General features: G+C 43.4%; 1 protein-coding gene across 7 annotated transcripts in view; it reads right to left on the reverse strand.

Annotated features, from left to right (window-relative positions):
• The window catches only part of GRIP2 (glutamate receptor interacting protein 2), a 395,495-nt gene that overhangs the window by 169,878 nt on the left and 210,492 nt on the right, over positions 1-15,125 (reverse strand). Inside the window, exon 1 of one of the 7 annotated variants that reach the window (XM_081852382.1) lies at positions 10,024-10,108. The exons of the other annotated variants lie outside the window; for them this stretch is intronic. Within the exon in view, the coding sequence (XP_081708508.1) occupies positions 10,024-10,078 (55 nt within the window). The 5' untranslated portion in view covers positions 10,079-10,108. Of the gene's footprint in view, positions 1-10,023; positions 10,109-15,125 lie in introns of those variants that run through there. 7 annotated transcript variants of the gene reach the window in all.

Here is a 15,125-nt window from a genome sequence, read left to right on the forward strand (position 1 = left end):
CTGGATGTGCCTCTAGGGATAAAGACCTCCGTTTAGATACCTCCCTTGGGCTTGGTGTTGCAGGTGACCTGCTTCGCTTTTGCTGTCTGCTAGGCCTACTGGGTGGCGATGTTGGAACACTCCTAGATTCTGGCTTTTCTACCTTAGGAGAAGAACCTTGTGCCTGGTCAGAATCTGTATCTGAACCATGTGCACCATCACCTTCTGGCTCATTACTCTCTGGACTTTCATTCTCAGCATAAATGCCTAAATCATCTCTCAAAATGTCAGGGTTAGCATGTAAGTGAGTCCATCCGGACTGCTCACAAAATTCAGCACTCCTACTGAGGACCACTCTTGTAGTATCCCCATTTGGGTTCACGAATCTCCAAGATTTAGCGTGTGGTTCATACCCACAAAAGATGAGTTTCCTAGCCCTTGGACCTCCCTTTTTCCTTAACGCTTTTGGGATAAGTACATAGGCTGGACATCCAAACACCCGAAAGTAATTAATTTTGGGCTTCTTCCCATATAAAGCAAAATAAGGGGTAGTGCCAATTACAGAATTATATACTCGGTTCAGAATATGAGTAGCTGCCTGCCAGGCTTCCGCCCAGTAACTTTGAGGGAGTTTAGCATCAAACAACATAGAGTTTGCCAACTCTTGCAGAACCCTGTTTTTACGTTCGGCCACGCCTCCTTCTTGGGGGGAATAAGGTGTAGACAGACGATGCTTAATTCCCTTTTTCTTAAAGAAATTCTGCAACACAGACCCGGTAAATTCTGACCCTCTGTCTGTTTGAAAAGCAAGTACTCTAGTACCGAATTCAAGTTCTACTGCATGAACCCAATTTTTAACTGTTTCTGCAGTATCTGCTTTGGTTTTGAGAGGAAAAAACCATGTGACTTTTGTTTTGTCATCCGAGAGACACAGTGCATACCTCGAACCTCCCATGCTAGCAACAGGCATTGGGCCACATAGGTCCATATGCACAAGTTGGAATACTTTGTCAGATTTCCTATCTGAACTGGGATAGCTGCATCTATGAACCTTCGCCCTTTTGCATGCAGTACAATCCAAATACTTAGCACATTTGTTCATTTTGCACCCTTCTGATAATTCAGGTTGCCTTTTAACATACTGAAAATTAATATGTCCCAGACGGCGGTGCCATAAATGAACACAAGAATTATGGGTAGGCGTGTTCACACAACCGGCATGAACCTGTTCAACTTCATCTGGACTTGTCTCAAAATAATATAACCCATTTCTGCATTCCACCTGCAAAAGAGATACGTTATTCTTTGAAATAGTGCAAACCCCATTTTCAAACACAGTTTTAAACCCAACTCTATCAAGTTCTGACACAGACAAAATACACCCCTTCAATCCCTTTAGCACGTAGGCATCGATTTCTGTTTGCAAACAATTCAAGAACACTGTGCCTACGGTCTCTAAGGAACGTTTAGTTGAATCTGCCATAGTCACAACTTTAGGGGTTTGCAAATGTCTGCAATTCTGCAAACGGACACTAGATGGCGCCACCAGGTGGTGAGATGCACCACTGTCGATCAACCAGCGTAGATTGCTGCCTTGGCCACGCCCTTGCATCAACGCCATTGCTGAAGCCATTTGCTGTGTGCTGTGGGAGTAGCCACGACCTCCTCCTCTTCTTTGACGTCCCCTTGAACTCCTTGTCTGGTAACTAGGGGTAATGGCCTTGGTGCTGTCTTGACCAGGTTCACGTGTGCAATTCCTGATTAGATGGGAAGGGGAACCACAGCGAAAACAGTGTCTAGCTGCAAAAGCATTTACTGTGTGCTCAAACTCAGCATCAACACTCTTAGGCACAGCATAACTCCCCTTTGAAGACAAACCTCTTTCTCTTTGCCTTTTATCCTGTTCATCTGCAAGCCGAGATGAAATGTATTCAAGGGTTAATTCAATTGAAGGCATAGCTTCCAAAGTTAGAGCTAGAGTCTCATAGCTTTTGTCAAGAGAAGACAACAATATGTATGACTGCTGCTCCATAGAGAAAGGAATGCCCAGCTGTCTTAGTTGATTAAAGGCAGACACCATTTTGGCAATATGTTCTTTCACACACGCTCCCGGTTGGAGACGTAAATCAAACAAACATCTTGTAGCATGGATCTTGGCCCCCGCAGTGTTTCTGGAATTTAACCGCTGCAGAACCGTCCAGACCTCATGCGTGTTCTTTAACTCAGAAACATAAGGCATTTGCTCTGGTCCCACTGCCAAAACTAGTAGACCTTGGGCTTTCCTGTCGCGTTTCTGTGAAGCTGCTGCTGCTGCTTTGTCTTCTGCAGACGCGTCTGCAGCTGCCTGTAAAGGCGGTGCTTCAGTGCAACTCCACAACTCTTTTGCTTGCAACCAAACCCTTACTCTAGCCTTCCAATCTTGCCAATTTTTCCCATTGAGTCGCGTAAACGGGACAGAAAAACTTTCCTGGGACTCTGCCATCCTCCCTGGGGCTTAGGAACGATACTCACACACCTGTAGACCGTCTCCCAGCTGCTGAGGTGGCTCCCTGAGGAATAAGACGTCTTCCAGCGAGTACAAACTGCTCAGTGCCTGTTTAAAACTTTTCTAGGCACGTTGCAGGACTCAAGCTGCTTTGAAGGCTTTTGTTGTCAGCAACCGCTTCTGACTTCGCTCCAGTCCTTGCATAAATCACTCTGAACTGCACTCCTTAGCTCCTTCTTGACGTACAAACATCCATAACCTGTCCCATTAAACTTTAATTAGTTTAATGTAAATGCCCAGTGCGCTTCCATCGTCACAAGTCCCACTACAGCAGAGCATTTCGCGCAGCAGTTTAGAAGGGCAGGAGAGGCAGTATCTTTTCAAAGAGGAGTCTTGGAGCAAGCGGTTTGGAACTCAAAGATAAGGTTTATTTACAAAAACAAAAAAAAACCCCAGCGACGAACCACACATATCAGCAAACACGCCCAAAAGGGGAGAAGGGGAAAAAGGAACAAACACATGGGAGACTGACTATTTATACAAACTCATGTTCCTGGAAGCCTAATGACCTCCAGCTGCTCAGTGATTAGAGCGTTTCTGCTACCTTTTAACCCTTTGATAGCAACAAAGTCCACCTTTAATAATATAAGGGAACCATGATGGGGCCTCACCAGCACAGTTTGTTGTTGGAATTCCTCACCCTCCCACCCAGTGTGGTAGGAACTTGCCTGAAGGTGAGCAGAGAGTTTCCCATAGACTTTGCTATGGATTTCTCAGTCATTTACTACAATGCAGCCTTCTAGATCATGGGTCTAGACTTTGTCAAACTAAAAGCAGACCCACTGAAATCCATGGGAGTTAATTATGACAATCCATGGGTTTCAGTGGATCTGCTCTATGTATAAATAAATCTGAATCCAACCATATAACCATGAAACAAACATACGTCGTCTGCTATAGGTGAAAACCAATCTGCTTATGTATACGGCCATTTTCTGTTGGTGAAAACCCACAGCTGCGAATAAGGTTAGTGTCTGACATTATATATATTTTTTAAAAATCCAGGTGTAGTCTTGCAAGTTGCATCCATGCCTAAGGCTGCATGCAAATACACTGCTGTTGTTGCATCCATACCTAACATTATAGATAAATATGTTGTTATTGTGAGCAGCAACAGCAGCATTTATAGAGGCCGCCCAGTACCATCCCTACTGATGTCTAATGTTTAAATCCACAGTTCAGATTTCTGCTACAAGCAAACCTTCAGATTCTTCTTACAGTGAACTGATCAATAACCCATGTCAGGCAGAGAAAATGCAGCTAGTGCTATTAGTGGGGTTGTGTGCATTAGTTTTCAGGAATAATCTAATGGGCGATAGTGTGTGCGTTATAAAATAATGACTCCCTTCAGATGTCAAGGAGATGAAGAACTGCACAACTTTTAGAAGACCTGGAGGCAGCCCTGTATCGGGAAGTTTTTAATGCTTGATATTTTACTATGTTTTTATATATGCTGTAAGCCACCCAGAGTGGTTGGGGAAATCTAGCCAGATGGGCAGGGTATAAATAATAAAAAATAAATATTATTAATATTATTTATTTATTAATTATCATTATACTTCATACCGCAATGATTTGTAATGGTCATGGGCTACTTCATGTAGATACAGGCTACTATAGTGAAAACATTCTGTGGAAACTGGGGAAGGGATAAGGTGGTTTTCTGTCTACAAACCATACTCTAGATGAGTTGGGAGTAGGGCTTGCCATACATTACTTTAAGAGTTGTCATCCAAGAACTTTTCCATATCCTTGAGACAGAGCTGAACAGCAGCTGAGGAGATGGTGGGTGGAAGAAATTAAGAAGAGCAAAAAAATGTATCTCCTCTCACCCCAGTACACTTCCAAGTGGACTAAGAATGTGTGTTGCAGCTAAGATTGCTGGGGAATTCTGATGAAAACAGAAACGAGAGCAGAAATTGCTGGTATTTGCACATTTGTTCCAGGTCTGGAACAGAAATCAATCTGTTCCAAACAATCTGTAACTGATTATGGTAACACGCCCCCCATATTAGCTTTGTGTTTCCTTCGCATTGAAATGAATGGGGTGGAATAACATAATGAGAGTGTAACTTATGTAATTCATTTTGAAATTTATGTGATTTCAGCACAGTTAACAGCAATAGGAATAGCACAGTTTTGGGGAGAAGGCGAACTGCAGCAGAATGGAAGAAGTGGTGCATGCAACAAATACAGGGTAGAACTGGAAAGGATGCCTTCTTACATCCCCAGTCCTAATGCCAGTAACACAATCTGAACAGACCACTGGAGGCCTCAGTGTGTTTACATAGGGGTGAGACTGCTCCCTCCTTGATTGCTCTTTTGGGGTGTGGGTAAGGTACACCAAAAAGTTCCAACACCCATAGCTATTAAATAAATAGGACCCTCGGTGGGTAAAAATGGAGATCCCAGCTGAGTGGAATGAGATTTGTCCATGACATGTGTTTACCCCTACCTTACAGTAGTGGTGGGGAGCTGGATCTGTCCCCTTATGGGTCAATTTTGACAGGTGGGCAGGCCCACCCAATTGTCATCCACTTGATGCCGCAATGGTTGTGTTTTGTTTGTTTGCAATCAAGCAGTATATTAGCTGTATGTTATTGCCTGTGCAGTCTGAGATGAAACCGTGCGGGCAAAGCACTGTGCCTTTGCTGTCCAAGCCCCAGTCATCAGCTTATTTTTTATTTTATTTTTGGAGGGGGGTGTTTCCCATCAGTAAGAATGAGGAGAGACACGCACACATATGCACACATCACTTAGCATGCTCTGCTTCTTCTGACCAAGGTGTTAGTGATTCATCCGCTCCTGCAGGGCTAACCCAGATCTCTATGCTAATGCTGCAGGAAGCTTGTCTGCTCACCTCTCTGTTTGCATCCATTTGTAGCTTTAAAGCTTACACATGTACTGTGTTAATAATTTAGGGACTCCGTCCTGTTTCCTTATTTCTTTCACTTGAGCAAATTGAGTACTATAAGTAAAAACAAAACAAATGAGACCGGTGTTCAGGTCATATTAGATGAGACAATAATTTAAACTTAAAAGGATGTCATATGGAACCAGTGTGAGATAGATACATTTGCAGTAGTAGAAATCTCCTATAATCAATGATCACCTAATCCTTTTAAAGGGAGATGTCAGGGATTGAACCTGGGACCTTGTGCATGTAGAAAGTGTGCTCTATTACTGAGCCCAGGGAACTTTGCTTATCTGCACTATCTTTTCTATGAACATCCTGGCAATTGCATCTAGGGTGATTAAATGATGCTAAACTAATTTTTTTAATATTTGCAGTGGTGTGTGGCGTGTTGGGGGGTAGTACTCCTGGTGGAGGACACTTTGTGCTCCTTCTGGGGTAGTGTGTCCACCTTTGGCCCCCACCCTGCACTCACGACAGCGGCTACACTCTGGAAACAGCTTTGACTGGCCAGCTAAACCAAGTGAGGGTAGTCAGTGGGTCTCAAACCCTCAGTGACTTAGGAACTTCCCCTGCATGCGAATTCAGGCTCCAGCGGTTTGAGCAGACGAGACCAGTAGTGGGTCCAATGGTCAAGAAGGCAGTTTTGCCTGTAGAGGGAAGTGAGAGAAATGAGGCATATAGCACTGTGATGTGGATGCACAGCTTTATGTGCATCAGCCGTGTGTAACCAAACTGAAGGTGCCTTATGCACAAATGTCTGGTTTTTTTAGACTGTGTGTGACAAACATTTGCAAACATCTTGTGATGGATCGCAGACATATTTTGATTCTTTTGCTTATATACGTTCCTCTGTACAACTTTGTTTCTCTTCCTAGTTGCACAGATTTAGTTCTTGGAAGCATCGTATGATTGGGTTCCTGGTTTGCTTTTTTTATATGTCAACTGACAGATGTCTCTTCCGGGCTTGTACAACACAAGAGATAACCAAGGGCGGAAGTATATTAAGAAGAGAATATTTATGGATCAGGGAGAAAACCCTGAAGACTTCATGCGTTCTTGCAGATCACCTCAGTTGCCAGCCTCAGATGCCACACATTAAATGAAACATTTGATTGTGAGAAAATGGAGTTCATAAAAAATAGTGATAATGCAAGTATTTAATTGAGTATCCGATAGCTAAATATGCAGAAGTTGGATAATAGCTATCCTTTCTCCCTTCCTAGCACTTCATTTGAAACCCAATTCCAGCTCAATTTAATCCTTGATCAAAGTAGCAAAATTTAGCACTGGATTAATGCCCATATTTAAAGCTGTCACTAATAAATGTAGGTGATCCACATCAATGTTAAATATATTAGACAAAGCCAGGCAAACTCTTTCAGATAATGCTGAAAACTGTATTTTATTTTATTTTATTTTTAAAACCCATCTGGGTAGATTTGCACATTCATCTAAGAGGCACAAGTTTTCAATTTTTGTATGCATTTAGTGGTTCCCTGCCACATACATAGGGATGTATATGCAAACCAACAATTTTCGGTCACCTGATTTCTGATCCCACACTACGGTAAAGAAGTTGATTTTTACTGGCATCAGTAAATGTGCTGCTGGAAATTATATGATACAAGTAGGGGAACCTCAGACTCCGCTCAGGATTTGTGTAGGGTTCACTCCCTAGGTAGGCAAACTAAGGCCTAGGGGCCGGATCCAGTCCAATCGCCTTCTAAATCCGGCCTGTGGACGGTCCAGGAATCAGCGTGTTTTTACATGAGCGGAATGTGTCCTTTTATTTAAAATGCATCTCTGGGTTATTTGTGGGGCATAGGAATTTTTTCATTATTTTCATTTCAAAATATAGTCCGGCCCCCCACGAGGTCTGAGGGACAGTGGACTGGCCCCCTGCTGAAAAAGTTTGCTGACTCCTGGTTTACTCCTTAGCCTTTTCTTCTCCCAAAGATAACCTGCAAGGCAGTGGAGGTTGAGGACCAGAGTTTTCCTTCTCCAAGATGAGCTACCTTCCCAGGCTGACAAACCCTATCTGACCCTCATCTCTCCTCAACAAGGCATATATGTACAGCTGAATTGGAGGGCGGTTTATGAGCCCCATTACCAACATAATTTCTCTCCTAACGCTCAGCCCTGTGTGAACAATTTCACACCGTTTTACAGTGGAAATTGTAAAAGGTGTGGTGGGCACGTTTCACAGAGGTAAGGAATATTCATGGAATTTAACTCTCCCCATTTCAGTTCAAAACTAATTTCTATAGACTGGGGAACTGTGTGTGAACCATGAAAGGTGTCCATTGCTTTTAGCAGAATGATTGCAAATATATTCCAGTTATTGTAGTATTGGAAAAGATAACCAGAATTAAGCGTTTTATTTTAAAATCCTTTCCTTGCAGTGCAGGAATCCTGAGTGGGAGGAGAGGGGAGACAAATGTTTGCATTAGACAATGAATAAGATTTGGAACCGAAAGAGCAGGCTTGCCTTTCTTTTCCTAACGGGTACATCAGGAATGACAGAAAACATACAAAGGAGCACCACTCCAAAGCCTGATGCTAAAATGCCTTCACTTGCATGCAGTGATCAATGGCCCAGTTTGAGCTGTTCTCCCTTTACTGCCGTTCACTTAAGGGGGAGGTTTGGTGGTTCTCATCGTCAGACTCCTGTGCTGTTCTCAGCTAAGGATTTTTTCCTTGGGACTTTATGAAGGGCAAAAAGTGTAGCATTTACTGCTCCCATGAGTGGGAGTGGGACTGAAAATTTTACCAGCAGAAATAATAAGATTGGAATTCGGAAAGTCTCAAAGTGCCTTTGAACTTGGGCACATTGCCTTTCTCTCACCACTAAGCTGCTACCACAAGTAGCTTCCATACATTTAAGACCATGGAAGAAACCATCTTGTGAAACACAAGTTCCAGACACAGTTGGGCCCTGCCAACTTTCACTTTAGAAACATAAACATGCTTGAGTCTTAACATGCAGAGCTGATATCAGACTCTCTTTATCATATTGAAGTTCGGAGCTTGCTGTTCTTCTGAATGAGTTTCAAGCAGTATCCAAGCTGTCTCCATCAAGCAGGAAGGCTTGATGTACCCAAGCAAAAGAAGCTGAGCTTGTTTCTTTAAGAAAATCAGTAATATGCAACCTACATCTAGACTGTGACAATCATTATTCTATAAAAGGTCCATAACTTTTTGTGTGTGTGTGCTTTAGTCCTTTCTACACCTATATGTTATGCCAATTTTTGTTTTTCCTCTGTTTTCCATTTTTCCAATCTGAAGTTCCGTTCTCCACATTTCCACATCAGTTTACATTTTTTTAAAGTCATCGTGAAAATTCATCAGCATTTTGGTGCATTTTTTTCTATATGTATATGTTCATGTGTGTGTGTTGCTGTGTGCAGTTTTGCCTAACATATTTTTGCAAAGCAATATTCCCTAATAGAATATTAACCCCCTTGTACATGTATTTTTGCATTACTCTGCTTTGGAACTTTGTTGCAAAATTCAGAGAAGTGTGGGTTTTAAAAGATAGCTCTACAGTTCACATATTATTATTTTTCCAGAAAGTGCAAATTAGGTGGGTTCCCCTTTAAAAGCAAACTGAATCCATTTTCTGCTCCATCCCTAGCAATGAATGACATACACTTAGATATGCCTGGTACTGGGGATCACATTAATGTCTCGCATTGCTAAACAAATCCAATTTTTTACATTCGTTTTCTCTCTCCATTTTATTACATTTTGCATTCTGCAGTGCTCCCCTTTCATCACAACCCCACCGATCAAGGGTCAGCACAAGAGTACACAAGAATCATATCAGAAGAAAACAAAAGGGCTTTGCCACAGCAGTAAAGTTCTGAAATCAGTCTCTCCCCCCCCCCCACCCAAAGACTTTTGAAATTAAAAGCTCTGCAACCAGCACTGGCAGTCTTGCACTCCATGGATAAAACTTGATTAATTTTGTGTAGCAGTATGCTGTAGGTGATGGGAAGTGAATTTGTGCCAATAATTCTTTGACTTTATTAATGAGTTTCAGCCTCGCAATAGATTTATCCTATGATTACTGGAAGCATCTCCCCTGTAACCTGTGATTCATCTTCACTCCCACCCTGCAATCTCTCTTCTCTCAGCCCAACCTTCCGAGAACACAATTGTCAAACAACTTTGCGATCTTGTGAAACAAAGGATGGAACTGTCCATCCCGCATCTGGCAAGGTGCACTAAGAACCCTTCTGTAGGAAGTAGAGATGTATGGAAATCTTTCATTACAGCTTATGCATTGGCACCTGGCAATTAAGAAAAGGGGTGTGTGTGAAAAGTTCCAAAAAACCCTCCCCCATAATTGCATTATCACGAGGGTGGGGGAAATGAGCTTCCCCTCCCCCCACCCCCAAACACACAGCAGCCTGAAGGTATGCAGCCTAGTTTTCCTCTTGTCTGGCCAACCCCAAAGTAAAGCATCTAAACTAGAAATCGCTCCACCTTTCTGCTTGCCTCCCCTTTAGAGAATGTCTCTGAGAAAGTCATTAAGATGCTACCCTAAGCCCCCCTGCCCCCACCAGGACCCCGGCAGTACCTTTGTTCCGGCGTCTCACCACGCCAAGCCGGCACTTCAGGGAAACAGCAAACATCTTCCCTGGATCGCAGTCTTCCCAATGCCTGCCTCACATAGCTCTCTCTGTATAGCTTCTCCCTCAACACCTCTGTGAGGGGCTGCTGGCTTTAAATTAATTTATGATTCCTGTGAAATGGAGTTGTGCTTCATGTTCTGGCAGAAAGGAGTGAGAGGGAAGGAGCTGAGAAGAGGGGAAGGGAGAAGGGGAACATTCCCCCTTCTCAAGAATTCCTCAGGATTGTGTTTAGCTGTTATTTGTGCCACTCAGGCTAGGTGAATGTGAAATCGGTACTCTACATTTCTGTCTCTGTCCCTCAAATTATTTATATATATCGCAGACACCCTATCATTCTAAGAATCCTTTCTAAGTCCTAGAGTCTAAGATATTAACATAGTCATTAGCAACTGTAGGGTTATTTTTATCCACATGTGTCTCCTTATAAAAACAACACTTTAAAATACAGGAAAGAGCTCTCCATTTCACTGTAAAGTTCTCAGCAAATAAGGAAAAGGGGGGGTATTTGACTAAATTTTATTGAGAGTAGACCCACTGAAATTGATAAACATGGCTATGTTAAGACCATTAAATTCAACAGATTTACTCTGAGTAAAACTTAGTTGAATAAGACTAAGAACGTGTATGATAAAAGCCACTGCAAACAAGGAACCCGAAGATGTGAGGATTTGATCTGAGAAATATAAAGGTTATGTCTCACAGTTTTGCCATGGGGTTAAGGGGGAATAACAATGAATTATTAAAATCAGTCTTGCTCAACTTGGTGCCCTGCAGATATTTTGGACTACAATTCCCATCAGCCCCAGCACACGTGGCCAGTTTATCAGGAGAGCTGGGTGGAGCTCAACAAGCTTGGTGTTTGGGTTGCTCTGCCCATCAGCTGGTGAAGAGTAAGGAGTAAGAGAGTTAAGCAGCCCATCTATAAAATGTTGCTCTAGTTTCAGCTGGCAGTAGGGACTCACTTTATTATACCCTTCATGGGTCGAAATTACCATGTGATGTCATAAAACGCAACTGGGCAACTCTGCCCTAAATAAGAGACAGTGGCTCAGGATGGGACTTGGCTAAGGCAGCCAAATGGTGAAGACCAAGTCAGATCACTATAAACCGGCAAAATGAAACAGTAATTCTGCAATAATTAACCAGCTAGGAGACCTGGTCACACTTTTTGGGATTTGCTGAAAACTTGCAAATCCAGTTGGCCAGAGATCAAGCTGGCAGCAGAGGAAGCAAGGGTCAGAACAAAATATGAGAATATCTCCAAGGTGCCCAGAAGCCAATTTACTTGCCCAAAGTGTTTAAAACATTATTATGCTTCATCAGGGGTGAATCTCATGTAGTACTTTCAAGGAGAGATCAAACCATCTCAAAACCCTCAATAAAAAATGAAAGTACATTTTCCTGCAGCTCCAGTGGTGTAAATCGTTTTGTAAAGTTAGTTTATCCATCAGCCAGGCATTCTTAACAGCTCTGTGTCCCACTTTTTCAGAACAGGATAACATTGCTGACTAGCTAAAAGTAGACTGAAGCATCGCTGTGCAGCTGGCAAAAGGCAAAAAGATGAAAGAGCTATGAGCTGAATTCATTGCAATCCAGTGTACAAACACGCAAGAAGTGTAAAATTGCCAACGCTATCCAGACTTAGCCAGACACAAAAATCTGGTTCTATACATGGGCCGTAAATATATACCATGGCTCTCCAGCAGTTCCCACTGCCATTAAATGAAGGTATCTGTCACATTATAAAATCCTGATATCCTTATTGGCAGGCAGTGAATTATTGTCACTTCTATTTATAAACTAGAGGCCTTTGAAGACGTGAATCCAAGGGTGAGACTTATGAAACAGCAGGGTCCTGCCACCCAAACCCAAAGGGTTAAGGAAATGTTAAAGAAATATTTGTGAATGTTTAAATTGAAAGATGGCATGTAAGGACTAATTTAAAGTTCACATGCACATAACCCAAGGCTGTAAAAAAAAAAATCCAAACAAAAAACAACTCTTGCACATGGTGGCCTTCTGTAACTCACAATCCCTGCCAGGGATGTAGAGTACTGGTATTGGTATGCTTTACATGACTGGCATAACATACAAATGTCACAAATCGCATCCATTTGGCAAGGCTCCATTTTGCTGAACTTTTTATTGCCTTCCTCCACATGGGGTGTAATATCTGATCTGTCCTTGGAGCAGCCAAGAGCCAGGATCATAGAGTTGGGCAGACGTGTGTCTTGTAAGCCATCTAGCTCCGCCTCTGTTTAATGCAGCCAATGAGGAGCTAGAGCAACACCCCCCAAGAGATGGCTGTCCAGACCTCTACTCCAAGCTGAGTTGATAAGTGGGTGAATGGTTCTGCCTTGCGGCACAGGATTAGCCTAGGGCAGCTTTTCCCATCCTGGTGCCTTCCAGATGATTTGGATACAACAGCTATGATGACCATTGGCTAATGGGGAGATACAGTCCAAAACATCTGGAGAGCGCTAGTTTAGGGGAAGGAGTACAAGATGTCAGGGTTCCTTTCAACTCACCGATTCCAGGATTCAGTGACCATTTGGCTCTCATTCAAACTTGCAGCTACTCCCTTCTCACTAAGAGGAGGAAGACGCATTACAAGCCCTACGGGACACACTTAGCTCCTATTTTTAGATATGAAATGTGATGCGAATAGAGCGTAGGTCTGGGCTTTCCCTTTGTAAGAGATAACATTTCAACAGCTACATTTAGAAAGAGCTGTAATATCACTTCTATAGTGAGATACTCCTGTGAATCATACAGTATAAGTCATTGTGGTTCCAGGAAAAAGAAAAGTGAATTTTAGATTATTATTCAATTATATTATTCAGATCAAAAAACATGGGAGCTCCACTAAAACTCCACACCATCCCATTTATTTGCAAAGATAGCATGGGAACGAAACAAAAAACAATTTATTCGCCTGGTCATTAGAGTCAGGAATATATATGTGGCAAATGTCATGATAATAATAATAATAATAATAATTTATTATTTGTACCCCGCCCATCTGGCTGGGTTTCCCCAGCCACTCTGGGCGGCTTCCATAAAAACCAGAAATACACTAAAATATCACAGATTAAAAACTTCCCTGAACAGGGCTGCCTTCAGATGTCTTCTGAATGTCAGGTAGTTATTTATCGCTTTGACATCTGATGGGAGGGCGTTCCACAAGGCGGGTGCCACTACCGAGAAGGCCCTCTGCCTGGTTCCCTGTAGCTTTGCTTCTCGTAATGAGGGAACCGCCAGAAGGCCCTCGGCGCTGGACCTCAGCGTCCGGGCAGAACGATGGGGGTGGAGACGCTCCTTCAGGTATACTGGGCCGAGGCCGTTTAGGGCTTTAAAGGTCAACACCAGCACTTTGAATTGTGCTCGGAAACGTACTGGGAGCCAATGTAGGTCTTTCAAGACCGGTGTTATGTGGTCTCGGCGGCTGCCCCCAGTCACCAGTCTAGCTGCCGCATGATGAATTCTACTTATGTTGGCAATGGCCTGGATTAATTTACTTAATTTCAAAATGGCTAGTTCTAATTGGCTGTCCTGCCCCAAGGGTTTGACTTCCCTTCTTCAGGGGATGTTGCTATGGATTTAGAGAAGGTGAGGGACCTCAGGTCCCACCTTAGTAGCACCTAACTATCTGGGAGAACTTCTGCAAGGAGCCTGTTGGGCCTTAGGCCTCTGGCTTAAGGATGCTTTGCATCTGACTCTGAAACCCTACTGGAGCCCCCTGTTTGCCTGAGTCAATGACTGCTAACACAGGCTGGGGCCCTTTCAGTGAAAAGGTGCCTCTCAGAGAAGCTAGCTACAAGGCAGAGCTGAATCTGCTATTTAAGGCTAGTCTAAGGATGAGCGTGGGACGTGGGTGGCACTGTGGGTTAAACCACAGAGCCTAGGACTTGCTGATCAGAAGGTCAGTGGTTTGAATCCCCGCGACGGGGTGAGCTCCCGTTGCTCGGTCCCTGCTCCTGCCAACCTAGCAGTATGAAAGCACGTCAAAGTGCAAGTAGATAAATAGGTACCGCTCTGGCGGGAAGGTAAACGGCGTTTCTGTGCACTGCTCTGGTTCACCAGAAGCGGCTTAGTCATGCTGGCCACATGACCCAGAAGCTGTACGCCGGCTTCCTCGGCCAGTAAAGCGAGATGAGCACCACAACCCCAGAGTCGGTCACGACTAGACCTAATGGTCAGGGGTCCCTTTACGTTTAAGGATGAGTGCAGTTGAAGCAAGGTCTGAGTTCTGCTCTAATGAAGTCTCCAGCCTGAGCTTTGCATGAAGCTGTCCAAGGTAACCTCATCGCCACTGAAGCCAGTGCTCACAAGAACAGTCTCACCCGTCCTAATAACAATTGCCTTATGGAATGGTTTCCACTAACCTCTGCTGATTTTGTTGTTGTTCCTTTATTGGAAGCACTCTGAATACAGTACAGTGGTACCTTGGGTTACAGACGCTTCAGGTTACAGACGCTTCAGATTACAGACTATTTCTAACCCAGAAATAGTACCTCAGGTTAAGAACTTTGCTTCAGGATGAGAACAGAAATAGCGGGGCAGCGGCAGCAGGAGGCACCATTAGCTAAAGTGGTACCTCAGGTTAAGAACAGTTTCAGGTTAAGAACGGACCTCCGGAACAAATTAAGTTCTTAACCCGAGGTACCACTGTACTCTGGTTTTGTACCCACCTTTTTGTACCCACCAGTGTCTTCCAGGGCCACCTTCCCACACAAGTCACTTGACCCGCACGAGATTGTGGCCTCAAAAGATGCACTTTTTAAAGGTCCATGCTCTCACACTTTTTTCGGGGTGAGATCATGGCACCCAAAATGGGCACTGTGCTCACAAAATAGGGGGGTGCCTGAGTTTTATTGGGACAATTGAGAAATAAGTTTTAGCATGCATCTTCTGAGAAGGGCACAGAAATGTTTGTGTTTGGGAAAAAAAGTTGCTGCAAACCCACAGGACAGAGCAGGCAATTCACCTAAAAAATAAATACCATAGAATCTGCTTCTTTCTCCTTGCCTTCAAAGCACAAACAAAC

The sequence above is a fragment of the Podarcis erhardii genome (assembly GCF_964252035.2).
Source record: "Podarcis erhardii genome assembly, chromosome: 2".
In the NCBI taxonomy this organism is placed as follows: domain Eukaryota; kingdom Metazoa; phylum Chordata; class Lepidosauria; order Squamata; family Lacertidae; genus Podarcis; species Podarcis erhardii.